Consider the following 15,424-nt stretch of genomic DNA (forward strand, 5'->3'; position numbering starts at 1 on the left):
TGCCGTTGACGAATGAATTCGTCAAACCGTTTTTTTTTTTTGTTTTTTTTTTTAAATGGGATGGTGCTTGTGGACGAGCTGAGGTTCTAAAGCGTCAAATCAAACAAGCTGCGCTATGATTGAGAAGTGAAGCATGAAAGACTCCTCCCCACCAGAAGCGAAGGTAAGTTGCTAACTGTTCGTAACGTGATCGCGGCTAAACTTTACATAGGGTAGCTTGAATCATCACCCAGTCAAACATTTGTAGCAATGAGGTGAACATTGCTTAAAATTTAAGTGTTTTATGTGCAGGAGATTTTATGTGTGTGGTGAAGAAAGATAAAAAGCATTAGGATAAGCGGTACAGAAAACGGATAAATGCTTGCATACTGCAGCAATAAAAATATTTTGTGGTACCGTAATTAGAATTGCATATATTTCTACAATTTTCAGAAAAAGAAAGTTCAATAGAACAAAAAAACAGAATTTTAAAAAAACGCACTGCAGTCATCGAAAAAAAAAATCTGAATTTGTTGTAATTGTTTATTTTTCTATAATTCACGAGCTGGAAGCCAAAAGAGTTGCTCTGACTGTCCTCACAGAAATGATGCACCACCATAGTGGATGAGACACACACAAACGTTTATATAGTTCAAACTCAATTTTTTTTATTTATTTTTTTTAATCACGGACATACTTGCATATAGCTCACAATTCATACGGTATGGACACATTTGAAAATTGTAAATATTGTACTGTAAATAAATAATTTCCCCATCAAAAACATTTTGTTTGCGTTGGTTATATCGTTGTAAAGAAGGAAAGCAATGTTTAGACGTTTGAGATGTCCATCCATACATCCATTATCAGTACCGCTTCTCCTCACTAGGGTGGTGCGCAGGGGGTGCTGGAGCCTATCCCAGCTGTCTTCCGGCAGTGGGCAGGGTACACCCTGAATTGGTTGCCAGCCAATCGCAGGGCACACAGACGAACAACCATCCGCTCTCACACTCATACCTAGGGGCAATTTCGAGTGTCCAATCAACCTGCCGTGCAAGTTTTAGGAATGTGGGAGGAGTCGGGCCACCGTGCCGCCCCTGTATCAACATATGCAAGCATACATGATAATCGGTGTGACATGAATACATTAAAATCCATCTTACAGAGTTTTTTGCACGCTTGTTGTCATCGTCATCTTGTTCGAAGGAGTTGGCCAGATCATTGAACAGACCCACTTCCTCACAGTTCTTCAGGAAGCGAGTGGGAGTGGGCGTCTGGTCTGGAAAAAGAGACAAATAGACAAACTGATGCTCGCTGAGCTGCATTTTATTCATTTGGAAAAAGTTCACAGGACCATTTTAACGTGCTGATAAATAGCAGAATTGGTACCTGCGATAATGACAGAGTCCGTCCTGGGTGCAAACTTTAGCGTCATCTCATGCTTGTGCTTGTGTACTGCCAAGTGGTCCTCATTGGTAAATCTCTGGTGAAGTGAAGGAGGAGAGAAGAAAAGGAAATATGATGAAGTGAACACACTGTAGGCTCAGGGCTATCATATTGTCTCTTGGAAATGTTGCCCAACAAACGTGCCTTGTGTCTGAGGAGTCGTGCAGCCACAAAGCATTATCTTGCTAACCGAGTAGTCACTGATAGTGGTCGTGATTAGTCGACTAATGTAAATCGCAGCATATTGTTCGAGTAAGCAGGATCTCTTATCAACCCATCAATAAGAATACTGCATGACTTCTTTCAGCAATGTGCAAATTAAAAATGGAGACAAATAAGATCATCCTACACTCAACTTCAATCAAATTTTGCAGCTTGTAAGACCATGTTTATAAATGATGGTGCAACTTCAAATCGATATGATACGATACGATGGTGTTAAGATTTTTAGCTGTAAATATTTAGTGGATTTTAAATGTAACCAAAAAAATTTGCACTATGCAGAGTAGCTCTATGAATACTTTGAAACCATCGACAAACACAAAAAAAAGATACTTGTAAACATATTTCATTCTTCTCAGGCAACAAGATTGTTTTTTCAAAGAAGAAATCTGATGAGTCAAATGAGTAAAAGGCACTGTGCTAAAAAAAAATAAAAATAAACACTTGTATTGGTTTTAATTTTACCTTATTTACAAAAATGTTTGACCTTTAGTTTTTTCATGAGTGCAATTTAAAAGTACTAATGTGAGCTACAAAACCAAAGAAAGAAATTCACCTGAAATGGAAAAAGTAAATCCTCAAAGATGTGGCGGAACAAATTTTTTAGCACTTTAACATAGTATATTGTAACGGAGTGTGTTGCCATTGAGGTGTTGAGTGCTCCTGTCTTTTTCAAGTTCTTGAATTCATCACTCTGTTCGCGAATGGGGGAACCACTGGGAGAGAGGACGAGAGAGCGGGTGAACTGTTCGTGTTCTGGCGTCAGAGACACGGTAGCTGTGTTTTGAGATGATGTGTTCACTGTTTTGTCAATCTGCCTGCCGAGCCTTTTTAGCCTCTCTAAGTTTAGCTCTTTTATTGCTTTTATTTTAGTGGGATGCTTCTTTTTTTCCAATTGTGCTGGTTTGAAGCTTAGTGTGGACAAAATACTTGGAGGGCTCTTCTGTAACTGATGTCATCCATTTGAGTCCGTTTTTTCATCATGTTTGTTTGACATCACCGATTGAATATTTACAATACAACTTAATTTAGACTGCTACATCTTCTCACGCAACTGCTAGCAAATTGGCTGCCTACCGGAGACACTTGTGCTCAAAATGTAGAGGATATTGTATGCATATAAAATTTAGTTTTTTTGGTTTTGTTTTTTTTAACTTTAGTGCTATTTTTCATTTCATACAAAGGGTCCTGTCTGTGATATTTCCTGTTTACAAACAGCTCAAACTTTACTAGTTTGTGCCCCATCCAGAGTATAAGTGAACCACAGGAGTAAAGACAAGTTCATTTGATCATTTTATATTAAGAACTTGGAGTGATTCTATCAAAAATTCCATACATTAGAAGAGGTCAATGAGAGACTACATGTGCTCTCATTTACCGATTCAGGTATCATAAGAATGGAACGGACGTCCTCGTAAACTGAGGAACACCAAACTTCATGTCATGTGAAAAGAAATTTGTTTAATTACATTTACCTTCCTCAAACATAATCAAGTGAAAATATTCTGATTATAAGATGATAAAGATTATGGTGCAACTTTGAGGTTTGGCACTTGTGAAAGTCAGGCCTCAGGAAAACAGAAGCATCCAAGATGTTACAACACTTATTCTGTGGAGAAGTGGCTACGTGAATCAGTCAGCAGTGGAGGAGGAAAAATCTTAGTTATGGCACAGGGCTTGTTGCCGTTGGCTGTGTCCTATTTTAAGGACGCCGCGTTGCAGTTGTGACTGCTGCCATGAGAGAGTGAAGTGGAAACACAGTCAAGTGTCGCGAGGAGGGGGGGGGCTTATTTTTAGCCCGGCTGGGCCACATCACCAATAGAACGCCGCGTCTCATTTGTTTGCTGAGGATATGATCGCAGACTAATCACCGCGTTGGGGATACAGGCAGGTAGGATTACCACGGATCACAGGGAAAATACTGAGCAGCATAAAATGGGAGTTGGGGGGCAGTTGTTGTTGTTGTTGACGCTGCTGTTGTTAGCTTGGTGAAAGGAAAACCATGAGAAGAGCCAGGAGTCAAACATCCTCCGTCAATGCCAGCAGTGATTCAGACTTTCCTGGTAGCTGTTACTTGTAAAACTACAGTGGGACACAAAACATCGTACACACACTGAACACTTTGCACACACCTGGACATCTAATGAGATGTTAAAAAAATGGAGCTGAAAAATGGGAATGGAATTGGGTAAGAGGAGAGGAGTTGTAGTGAGCATAAAAATCCACTTTACGTTGCCAGGACACAAATACAATTATAAAGAAATTCACAATTTTTGTAACTCATTTCAAACAATTTTATCCAACTGTACAACCAATGTAGAATATAAAATAACACTGTGAATTATTAAAAATGGACCCTCCAGGAATAATGAAAATGCCTTGTAAATGGAACTATAATTTTGAAGTTATGATCCTACATGCCATGTTAAGTTAGCATCATTCTACTTGCAAATGTGCATGATAAGAAGATGACAATTCATCGTTGCTTTTGTCCAGTGGCTGCCGGCTAGTTATTAGCGGCTAAACTGCTTTTTGGGTCGGACGGCCGCACAAAATCTGCTTGCATTTTCATGCTTGCCAATTCATCACTTGGCTGTTACTTGTTCAAATTTTGAACAAGTAGGGTTTAATATATTGCCTTGTTTTCAACAAATTCCTCTGCATCTTTCTGGGGATTCCGCAACAAAAAGTGAAAATAGTTTCATCTTTGGAAGATATCACCTCGTTCATGGCTGCCCATCAGTTCCACGTTTAGCTGCACGTTATTCTCATTCTTCCTCTTACTTTTTGTTTACTATTTCTTTCATTTATTGGCAGATTCTGTTAACTTCAACTTGAAAACCAACATTGGAAGGAAAAGCTGCTTTCCGAATGGCTGCAGTCACGTACATTTCCACCATGTCTGATGGAATAAATATGCTCACAGCTGGTCATGTAATATCACAATTCTCAATCATATAATCAGCCTGTCCAACTTATAATGCCCCTTGGAAGGTAACTGGAGGTTGTGGGAGGCTGATGCTCTACCAAATACATATATACATCCATCCATATATCCGTTATCTGAACCGCTTCTCCACACGAGGGTCACGGGCGTGCTGGAGCCTGTCCCAGGCAATAGGTGAGTACACCTTGAATTGGTTGCCAGCCAATCACAGGCCACACACAGACAAACACACAAACACACTCACAGTCACACATAGGGACAATTGCGAGTGTTCCATTAACCCAACATGCATGTCCCTGTAATGTGGGAGGAAACCGGAGGACACGGAGGAAAACCACGCAGGAAGGCAGGAGCCGTAATCGAAACCACGACCTCTGCACTGTGAGGCGGACGTGCTAACCAGTTGTCAACCGTGGCGCCCGCACCACATATATACACACCAGGGATTTAACGATTCACCCAAGCCCCAATTCAATTCAATTTCAATTCCCGATTTCGATTCGATATTTTTTATTAAATTGCTGCCACGCTTGACTGTTTGCGCTCGTGTGATGCTGCAGCCATCCACAAACAAAATACGCATTAATGTTTAGCGCAAGCGTCTAAATGTTTTGTGTATTTTAAATGTAACCAAAAACCATACAATACGCTGAGTTGCACTATAACACTATTATTACACTATTATGACACTATCCATCCATCCATCTATCTATCCATCCATTATCTGAGCCGCCTCTCCTCACAAGGGCCGCGGGCGTGTTGGAGCCTATCCCAGCTGTCATCGGGCAGTACTTCGGGGGACACCCTGGACTGTTTGCCAGCCAATCGCAGGGCACACAGACGAACTACCATCCGCGCTAGCGCTCACACACATACCTAGGGGCAATTAAGTGGCAAGGTAAAGATGGTGGTCTCCTGTTAGAGAATACATACTGATTGATTGTTTGGGAACGGTCGATAGCTGCATCAACAGAAGCAAATAAAAAACAACACAAGGTCGCTCACGTTCAGCATTGGACTCAAGACGCGTTTAATGACCACTCGCACAGTTGGATGTTTGAATAACTAATGTGCATTCAATGCATCAAACAGCTATAAAGTCCCCTTCGCTAAACTAATGCTAAACAACAATAACACGGTGTGCCATTACTAATCGTGATTGTTTCATCCAAAGAATACGCATGTTTGTGTTCGATTTGGATTTTCTGGACAAAGTTTGGCCCAAAAAAATTTCACTTGTGAGAACTATATTTAATTCGGCGCATTATGAGATAGACAGGTAGGTAGATAAGTACTTTCATTGCTTATTGCCCGTCTGCTGGCTGCCTGCTGCCAGCCCCCGTCTGCCTCCTTAGAGTTGACACAACTTAGGTGTATAGCTAAATGTCCAAATTGTGAATTCTTGCGCTTGTCCGGATCAGCCTGTGTAAGTGGAGAATAGATCGGCACAGTATTCTTGATTTCACGTTGGATGTCAATAAATCCAACTTATTGTGCAGATCACTTCTATACTTTCACAGGTAGCAGTGGACAAGAGTAGTAATATGCATTTGCAATTCGGTGGTGATCAGGCATCGTTTTAAAAAACAGAACTGACAATATGAGCAATATTACCTCGCTTGCCTCCCTGCTTTGTCGTAGACCGCTGAGATCGGGAAAAAAAACAAGCCAAGCTGCAAAAGGGGGCGTGTAAATCTCATCACAAAAAAGCCTTTCAAAAAAATTTAAATCACAACAGTCTTATGGGAATGGGGGGGCATTTTAGTACTGATGTCATTCTTACATGCAAACCTATTATAAAAGCTCATAATAATGTCCCTTCAAGTAATAGAAAGATACATCCAGCGATTAGAAATTTGATTTGATCAAATTGATAAAATTTATCTTGTGGCCAGCTGTTGCAATTGACCTGAGGATGTCAAACGTCAAATGTATTCTTCTCATTGCCACAGAAAAGAACACAAAAAAATACCCGGGTAGAAGCGCAACAATTGGAACAGTGTAACAATACAATCTTTAGCTGTTCATACAAGTGCTCTATTACGTTTCCTTTTCAGTCATTTTGTTTGTCACATTGTGTTGTGAAGGCATTAAATTAATGCAGTTTAACTTCCCATAATTTTTGTGAGTCATATTGATAATTAATGCTATCCCTCCATTTTAAAGTTGATCAATTAAAAAATAAGCAAACCTTCATGCCGACTCCTCTGACTGAATACTCATTTAAATGGAAACAACCACAGATCAAGACAAAAACACAATTGAATATTCAGATAAACTCTCAAACTTTTACAGATAACATTTTCAACACAAATAGAAAATTGTTTGTGTTTATCCAACAACTGACAACCAAGGGCAGCCATTCATCTGGGTTCCACAGCTGCACACCAAATGCTGCCATCAAACAAGCTCACTGAATAAAGATGTTTACATCACAGGAGCATGTCAAGAGGATGGATGTCCCGAAGTGTGTCCTGAATCCTCAATGTTTCTTGAACACACAAATCAGTTAGCTCAGGAAAGCCAACCCCTCATCAAATCAGCGATAAAACATCTCCTTTGGAATCCCTTGAAATTCTAGCAGACATTTGGAGTTGCGGGGAAATCGGGACCGGCGTGTGAGTCACCGGCAGCCACAGCTGCAACCTGTGACTGCAGCCGCTCGGGGACAGCAGCGGCAGGTTGCAACAAGACTGGTCAATAATCTGACTACTCACAGGAGCTTCCTGCATGACTCACCGCTGGAGGAGACGCGACCGTCGCGTCTTTGCATCCACACAAATGTATAAAGCACAGGAGAGCAGACTCACCTGTCCACAGCCGGGAGCGTGGCACACAAAAGGTCGGTCGTCGCCCATTTTTGCAAAGAGCTTGCAATGCAGCTGTGGGAGAGGAAAAGAGGAGAACATGACTTGGTGGTTTCTCGCTTGATGCGCCGTGGGTGCGAGCAGAAAGCTATTTAAAACAAGCCCTGACGAGGAGGAAAACACACACCAAGGCAGCGAGAGCAAGTTTCTCTGGTGAGATTTCCTCCACACGAGGGGGCTTCTGCTCAGCCAATAACGAGCCAGCTAGCAACATCTCACTTTCTCATCTTCTGTCCCGTTCGCTTTGTAACCCCGCCTTCCCTCGCTTTTTTTTCTCCAACTCGTACTTCTCTGACAACTCACTGGTAGTACAGGCAGAAGAACTTAAATGTTTTTTTTTCCTAAATGACAGAGGGCACAAAGGCTGGATTGTTCATCGGTGAGGACTTGGGGCATGTTTCATATCGCGCTGCAGACAAAATGTACAAATAGCTCCTAGTTTGTGGAGAGATGCGAGTCGCCTTCCTGGCTACTGTAGCGGTGCCCTTTGAGCATTCCTCTGCTTAAGCAGCACTGTTTGCCTGCAACTTTCATGATGACTTCCCTCTGTGTATGCCAGCAAAAATTATACAAGAGTGCGAGTTAAAATAAGTTGACAAAAACCAGTGACAGCCTCATTTGTCGTAGCAAAAAGTGAAACATGAGTAAATCGAAGGCTGCTATAAAAATTCAAAATGTGTGTCTTGTGTTTCTGTTACTACTTAACTATTTCTAATTACATTTTGTTTTTTGGGAGGGAGATATTTCTTAAAATCCCAAATCTAATTGAAATGAAAATGCCAATGCATTTATAGTGCACCTCTTTAATAGAAGGAATAGGGCTGCAATTAATAATTATTCCAATCAACTAATCAGGTCATAGCATGTCTGTGTTATGTGATTTAGTGATCTAAATCCGAATGTCTGTCAAGGTGTCAGATCCCTTTAAGACAAAATATGTATATAAATGTTTTTTTATTAGATTTGTTTAAATACAGGTCCAAAAATAAACCTGGACCGAACCATTTTTTAGCGTCGCATAATCTCAGTTTAACACGGGTCCTGTTACCGGCACCTGGTGCAACGATCAACTCATCATGATTGGTCGATTAATCGGATCATATATAAATCTCAGCATGTTGCACCAGCAAATAGCTGTTCTTATATAACTGTCGTTGGCTTACAGCTTTGATTTGTTAAGGTAGGGCTGCTCGATTATGAGAAAAACAATCAAGATTTTTTTTTTAGTAATAATTAAAATAACGATTATTCAAACGATTTTTGTATAAATAGAAAACAATATTAAGTCAAATCAAATTTGTGTTATCTTAAAATTTAAAATAAGGTGCAAATATCTACATTTGGTACGGTTTCCTTGAAAACAAACAGACTGCATTGGAGTTTACACTTACACAGCGATACACTTATAGATTGCCATACAACTGTTCTAACATCTTAATAAACAATTTCAATAGAACGCCCAAATTATGAACTCAAGTATACTCACTTTAGTATTAGAGATTGTAAAATCAGAACTATTTTCCCAATCTTTTATATATAAAATAATATACTTTTTTTTTAACAAAACTATGCCAATTTTGTATACGTTGAGTGTAATAAACGTAATTGTAATTGAATTTTGATTAATTGCACAGCCCTACATTAGGGTACAAATTTTTATGCTGTAAATGTTTAGTGCATTTAAAAATGTACGGAAAAACTATGCACTATGCAGAGTTGCACTACAAATACTATGAAACAATCTATATATCCAAAAAAAAACACTTAAACATTTCACTTTTCTCAAGCATAATTTTTTAAATATAATAGTAGATTGTAAAAACAGATGAAGATTAGGAAAAAGCACTGCGGTAAAGAAACTAAAATGAACACTTTTATTTGTTTTGAATTTAGTTTTTTATGAAGCCTTTAATTATCCCAAAAGTCTAGCTTTTCTTCACTAGTATCAATGATTTAATCAGTATTAAATTGATCTCCGAAATAAATTTTATGCACCTGAAATAGGAAATGAAACATTTTTTTTTTTAAATCAGGAGGGACCTATTTTTTCGAGCTGTCATGAGCTGAACTGTGTAATGAATGTCTTGTCATTGAGGGGTTGCCTAAAATGTCAAGTTCTGTAACTTTGAGTACTCCTGTTTCTGCGTTCTTGAACGCATCACTCTGTTTGCAAGCGTGGGGGCCAAAGACAACGAGCATCTGTGCTGATGTGTGTGCATCACTACTACATACAGTAACTGCGCTTCAGTTGTTAATAAACAAGAGTTCATCGACTAATGCCTCCTTAATGCATAGGAGATAATGAAATACGTTTGCTTGACCAAACATGACATCGCTATTACAATGATGGTGCAAAATGCTGCTGCTTGTCTTGTAACTGGATCTTTGAAGACGGATCACATAACCCCAATCTTAGCCTCCCTTCACTGGCTCCCAGTGCACTTGAGATCGCTTTAAGATACTTCTGTTCATCTTCAAATCTTTAAATGGCTTCGCCCCAGCGTACCTCTCTGAGCTCCTCCACCCCTACGCACCTGCCCGCTACCTCAGGTTAGTGGACCAAATGCTGCTGGGGCCGCCGAGGACTAAGCGCAGATCGCGGCTTTTCTGTTGCCGGTCCTTCCCTATGGAACAACCTCCCATTAAATGTTAGGCAAGCCCTCTCTCTGTCCATTTTTGAAACTGCTGTTCTTCTGGTATCTATTGTGTGTTTGTGTTTTAATTTGTATGCTAATTCTCTGCTAATTTATATTACACTGTATGTAAAGTGCTTTGTTACAGCTCCAGCTGTTGTGAAATGCACAATATAAATAAAGTTGTATTGTATTGTATTGTATAGTATAGCATCAAACACACTGTAACCTGTGTGTGCTAGGACAGCTTGGTGGTATAGAAATGTTTGCATTGCATTGTAAGTATTATGGTTGAAATCCGCCCAAAAGTTTGGACTCTGTTGCTAACTCAAGTTAACCATGCCAAAGTGCTTCTGTTTAGGGCTGTGAATAACCATTATTTGAATAATTAATCTGTTGATTATCTCTTAGATTAATCAATGAATTAGGGGGAAAGAAAATATTGCCAATATTTAACTGTCATAACATTATCTCAAATGGGCAGAGCAAAAAAGTGCACAAGTTGTTGCGCAAAAATACAAGGGATCTTGAAGCAAAAAAAAAAAAGAGCTCAAATTACAACACACAAAACTTCCATCCATCCTTATCTGTACCGCTTGTCCTCAACAGGGTCGCGGGGGGTGCTGGAGCATATCCCAGCTGTCTTCGGGTAGGCGGGGTACACCCTGAACTGGTTACCAGCCAATCACAGGGCACACATTGACAAACAACCATCCGCGCTCACACTCATACCTAGGGGAAATTTAGAGTGTCCAATCAACCTGCCATGCATGATTTTGGAATGTGGGAGGAAACCGGAGTACCTGGAGGAAACCCACGCAGGAATCGAACCCACAACCTAGGGCTGGGCGATTAACCGAAAATTTACCGTTACCGAAATTTATTAGAATGACCGACATAATTTTGCCCATGTCGGTAAATTCGGTGTCTAAAAAAAAAAATGAAAAAGGAAAGTCTTTTCTGTCTGCGGCAATGTTCATGCCTCTTTAAGTCTGCTCCAGCGCATGTAGTCACGTGACTCAGGCGCTGTAGAAGAATGTAAACAGAAGACGCGTTCGTAGCTGGCGATTCAAATTCAGAAGCGGCTGACACGGCTAAAGACGAAGTAACGTTAGTTGAAATTGGTCTTGTCGCGCTTGTCCCAAAATGAAATTCGACATCTGTCGTTTGGAAATGTTTTGGGTTCCATAAAGACGATGTTTGCGCAAAAGAACATGAACTACAAAGTGCGTCGTAAGCACCTGAAACAGCGCGTCCAACCTTTTCTTTTTCACCACCCACAACACAACCATGCTGTTGACTTGGAGCTTGTGCTAAAAGTTCAAAGTGAGAAGCAAGGTTGGACAAGTGACAACAGCCCACTAACGGAGGCGAAACCATACGAGAGAACGTCTCAGTGGTGGACGGGATAGCCTAGCACATAGCTAAAGATAGAGCTCCTGAAGTTACAGTGGAGCGCACAGGATTTAAACGCCTCAGGAACGTAGCCGACAAGAGGTACGAAAATATTTGCCGCAAACAGCACTTCCCGATATGGACAACATCGGGACGGGAGCGGAGACATGTCGAGCATTTTGCATCCACATCCGACTTGTGGTCGAGTCGCAACATGCATCCCTGTTTGAGCCTGAAATGTGCAGTACATAGACGACAAGTGGCGACTGCGCACCGGAGTACTCGAGACGGCACATTTTACTGATGAAGCACACGCGTTTGTTTGGCACTGGCATTCCATTGATTTTTTTTTTTTCATTTTATTTAGCATTTTGTTTACAGGCGACTAGTGCCTTTGCACATGGCATTATTTATATTGTTTACAAGATACCTTTACACAAATCTAAGCATTTGCAAATGGCATTACACCATCTCGGCACAATCTATTTGCAGGAAAAGATTTTGTGAGAGGTACCCTTTTTTTCCTGTTCTTTGTGACATTGTTCAAGTCATGCAAAGCAAGCTATTTTGAATGTTTATTCAAATGATTTTTGTACTTCTATTTTTCATTGAAAGTAATGTGTACCAGTTGGTCAATAAAAAAAGCAGTTAATATGCATTTTCTGCATTTATTTTGATTTTGGTCCTCAGGGGGAATTTATCATGCATTTATCGTTATCGAGGTAAAATTGCCCAATTTATCGCGATATTGATTTTAGGTCATATCGCCCAGCCCTACCACAACCTCTGTACTGTGAACCCATCGTGCTAACCAGTCTTACAACGTGCCGCCCACACAAAACATGTAAATGTATAAATTAAAGTATCTGCAAAAATACAACTCCCACATCAAGACTTTAAGGCTTGGGCTCATAACCTCACCACCCTTTATGAATCGCATTTACAAAAGGGTCGCATTCTTACGTTTGACCTCATATGAATTCCATTTAATAATTACATTTACTCATTCACTGGCCATTGGTGGGTATAGAAGCCCAAAAGTACATTCATTTTACCTAGGCTGGCAGCTAATGAGTTAGGAAATTAAATTGATGAAATCCACATCCAAAAAAGTAAAAACACAATTTCAAAATTTTTTTAAGTCTAGGACCCGAGTGCAGGTATTCAGCAAACTTTTACCATTCATCAATTAAGGCATTATGAACAACATTTTGTCCAAATGATGTACTAAGAAATATGTAATCCAGTCTAAATAAATGTCGACATTGTACTTCGTCAATAAAAAACTTACTTATTTGCTTTATTTACATACTGACAATGAGTGCATTTCCCTTTATGTCCACTGGATGGGCAAAATCCTGTTAAGTTACATATTTTCATAGAGTGCACCATACTAACAGACAGTCTCAGTTGAGTGTGCTTTTAGCAAATTAAGCACATACAATTGGCGCATCATATTATTGGGCGCAAGCACTTCAAGAAATGCTTCAGCACTAAAGCTGTCACGATCCGTGTCTGTCATGCCATGTGTCTTTTGTTTTGACAGCTGTGTGGGCGTTCCTCCAGCGATCGTCTCGGGCCGGGCCATCAGCAGCTGCGAGACACGCCCACCAGCTCCACACCGGACTCCTATTCACACACTGATTGCACGCACTATTTAAGACACTTACATTGACTCCCCAGCGTCGGATCGTTAGCCCACATCGCTCATGTTCATGTTCCACGTTCTAGTTCGCTCTATTGTTAATGTGTATCTTGTTACTGCGTTTTTGTGTTTTCGTCTTCGCCAGCTATTGCTCGGTGCGCTTTCTGTTTATCACTGACCTGATTGGTAAGGAATCCTCCTCTTATCCTTGTGCGGTAAGCTATTTGCGTTGTTTCTTTCTCTTGCCTTTTGCAGGCGCTTTTCGTTCCTCCGTATTGCCTTTTGCGTCCTGGTGTGAATCCCCACCAGCGCTTTCTGTTTTCCCTCGTCGTTAGTTATTTTTCATAGTTGCTATAGCCGATAGCCCCGGCTAGTTCACGATTGTATATTGGAGATTGCCTATTCTAATTATTAATAAATATCTTTGTATCACCTATTTTCTCGTGTCTGCGCTTGGAGAGTCCTGCTCCATCCACCAGCGTTGCAATATCTAGCAAGCAGCTCAGACACAGCAAGATGGAGTTAGTCACATGACATTAGCAGCTCACCCGGTGCGAGGGCCATTTTTGGGACAACTAAATCAATAGTAGGTAAGACACATTAACATTAACAGTATGTGATCCTTCCCTGTCGGGGGAGGGATGTCACTAGTGATCACACTCCTTACAGTCACAGCTTTAAAACAAAACCAAAACTATCGCCCAACATCAACTGAACAGCAGACAAGCAACAAGGAACAAAGAAATAAAATTACAAGACATGTAGTGCAAAGCATTCTGGGAGTCCTTCAGCCTCAGCCAATCAGGTGGCTGGTTAGAAAGATGTCATGAGTGGTGTGCATTGGTCAGGAGAGTAAGACGTACAAATCTAAGACAAAGTGCTTTGCATGATAGGTTGCTCTGTTTACTTTGGGGATGAGTTGGGACTTTAAAATGTGCTTTATGGTTGTGAAAATACAGTAATTGTTATACTATCAAAGTATTGTTCAAAGTTCTCACTTGTAACTAGTGATGGGCATAACAGTTATTTTAAGTGATAGAATCCGTTCATCAAAAAGATTTGTCCAAAAGAGTCATTCACCGAATTGTTCAACTTCTCACAGCCCCCCTGAGGGCGTGAATGGAGTTAATCCCCAAAATAATTTTAAAAAATAATTTAAGAAATTGTCCAACACTAATGTTGCACTTACTATAATTGGCGTGTTTGGATTATCATTGCTATATCAAAAACATTGCAGCCGTAATGTACAACGAGAATGGCAGTACAGTACGTTCACTCACTGACCTGCTGTCGAACGGGAAGTGACGACACGTTCTGTCACTGAGTCATTCCTTCTCTGACCAAATTATTCATGAACGGAAAGTGACGACACGTTCTGTCAACGAGTCGTTTGTTCTCTGACCGACTCGTTCAATAACAGGAAGTGACGACATTTCCTCACGAGTTTGTTCTTTAACCGAGTCATTCGTGAACGTAAAGTGACGACACGTTCTCATCGAGTCGTTCTTGAACAGGAAGTGACAACACGTCACATTCGCTCACTGAGTTGGTGAAAGGCAGTACGTTCAGCCAAGAACATCCCCCGCCTGACTCTGTCGCGGGCCGCCGTATGGCGAGGAAGAGGAGGTGATGCAATCGCCGTACGGCGAGAAGGAGGTGGACCCAAAATGCGAGGAGGCAGGGATAAGGGTAACTTAAAGGGATTTTAATGAGTGACAACCGAAGGGCAAACCAGGGCACATGGACAAACCAAGGGGCAGGGTGCGAAAACAAAAAACAACTTAAACGTGACTAGACTTGTGTGAGGACGATAACAAAAACCGAGACAAAATACAAAGGAACGGGAGCGGGAGCGAGGGCGAAAAGCAATAACAAGTACATGAACGTGATCAAAAGCGAGAGTCGAGAAAGTCCGTAATGGGGCAACAGGGAGCAAAACGGGATAATGACCCGACACTGGGTTGATGGCAAGGGAAGCTTAAATAGTCCGGTAATCAGGGGAGCAGAAGGGGATCAGGTGTGTGATCGTTAACGGTGACCAGGTGCGTGACTGGTGAGGACGAGGTGCTGAGGGGAAACGCCCCTACTCAGCTGATCAAAACAAAAACACAACAGCATGCACACAAAAACAATAAAAAAAACCTGTCATGCCCGATGCGGATCATGACAGTACCCCCCTCTCAAGGGACGGATTCCAGACGTCCCAAAAACAAATTAACAAAAAGAACCCCATGTCCAAAAACGACGGTGGGCGGAAGGGGTCGGGAGGTGGGACCACCACCCCGATACG

The 15,424-nt window shown here is 41.0% G+C and overlaps 1 protein-coding gene across 3 annotated transcripts in view; it reads right to left on the reverse strand.

Annotated features, from left to right (window-relative positions):
* Positions 1-15,424, reverse strand: part of atf7a (activating transcription factor 7a) — a 43,398-nt gene that overhangs the window by 13,200 nt on the left and 14,774 nt on the right. For 2 of the 3 annotated variants that reach the window (XM_088291583.1, XM_088291582.1), the window contains exons 2-4: positions 7,405-7,476; positions 1,369-1,462; positions 1,143-1,258 (exon numbers count right to left, since the gene is read on the reverse strand). In XM_088291583.1, the coding sequence (XP_088147709.1) occupies positions 1,143-1,258; positions 1,369-1,462; positions 7,405-7,452 (258 nt within the window). In that variant the 5' untranslated portion in view covers positions 7,453-7,476. Of the gene's footprint in view, positions 1-1,142; positions 1,259-1,368; positions 1,463-7,404; positions 8,145-15,424 lie in introns of those variants that run through there. The other variant, XM_088291581.1, reaches the window with a different exon arrangement.

Source organism: Idiotropiscis lumnitzeri, chromosome 3 (genome assembly GCF_059441095.1).
Source record: "Idiotropiscis lumnitzeri isolate Australia: NSW breed Sydney's pygmy pipehorse chromosome 3, RoL_Ilum_1.0, whole genome shotgun sequence".
NCBI classification, from domain to species: domain Eukaryota; kingdom Metazoa; phylum Chordata; class Actinopteri; order Syngnathiformes; family Syngnathidae; genus Idiotropiscis; species Idiotropiscis lumnitzeri.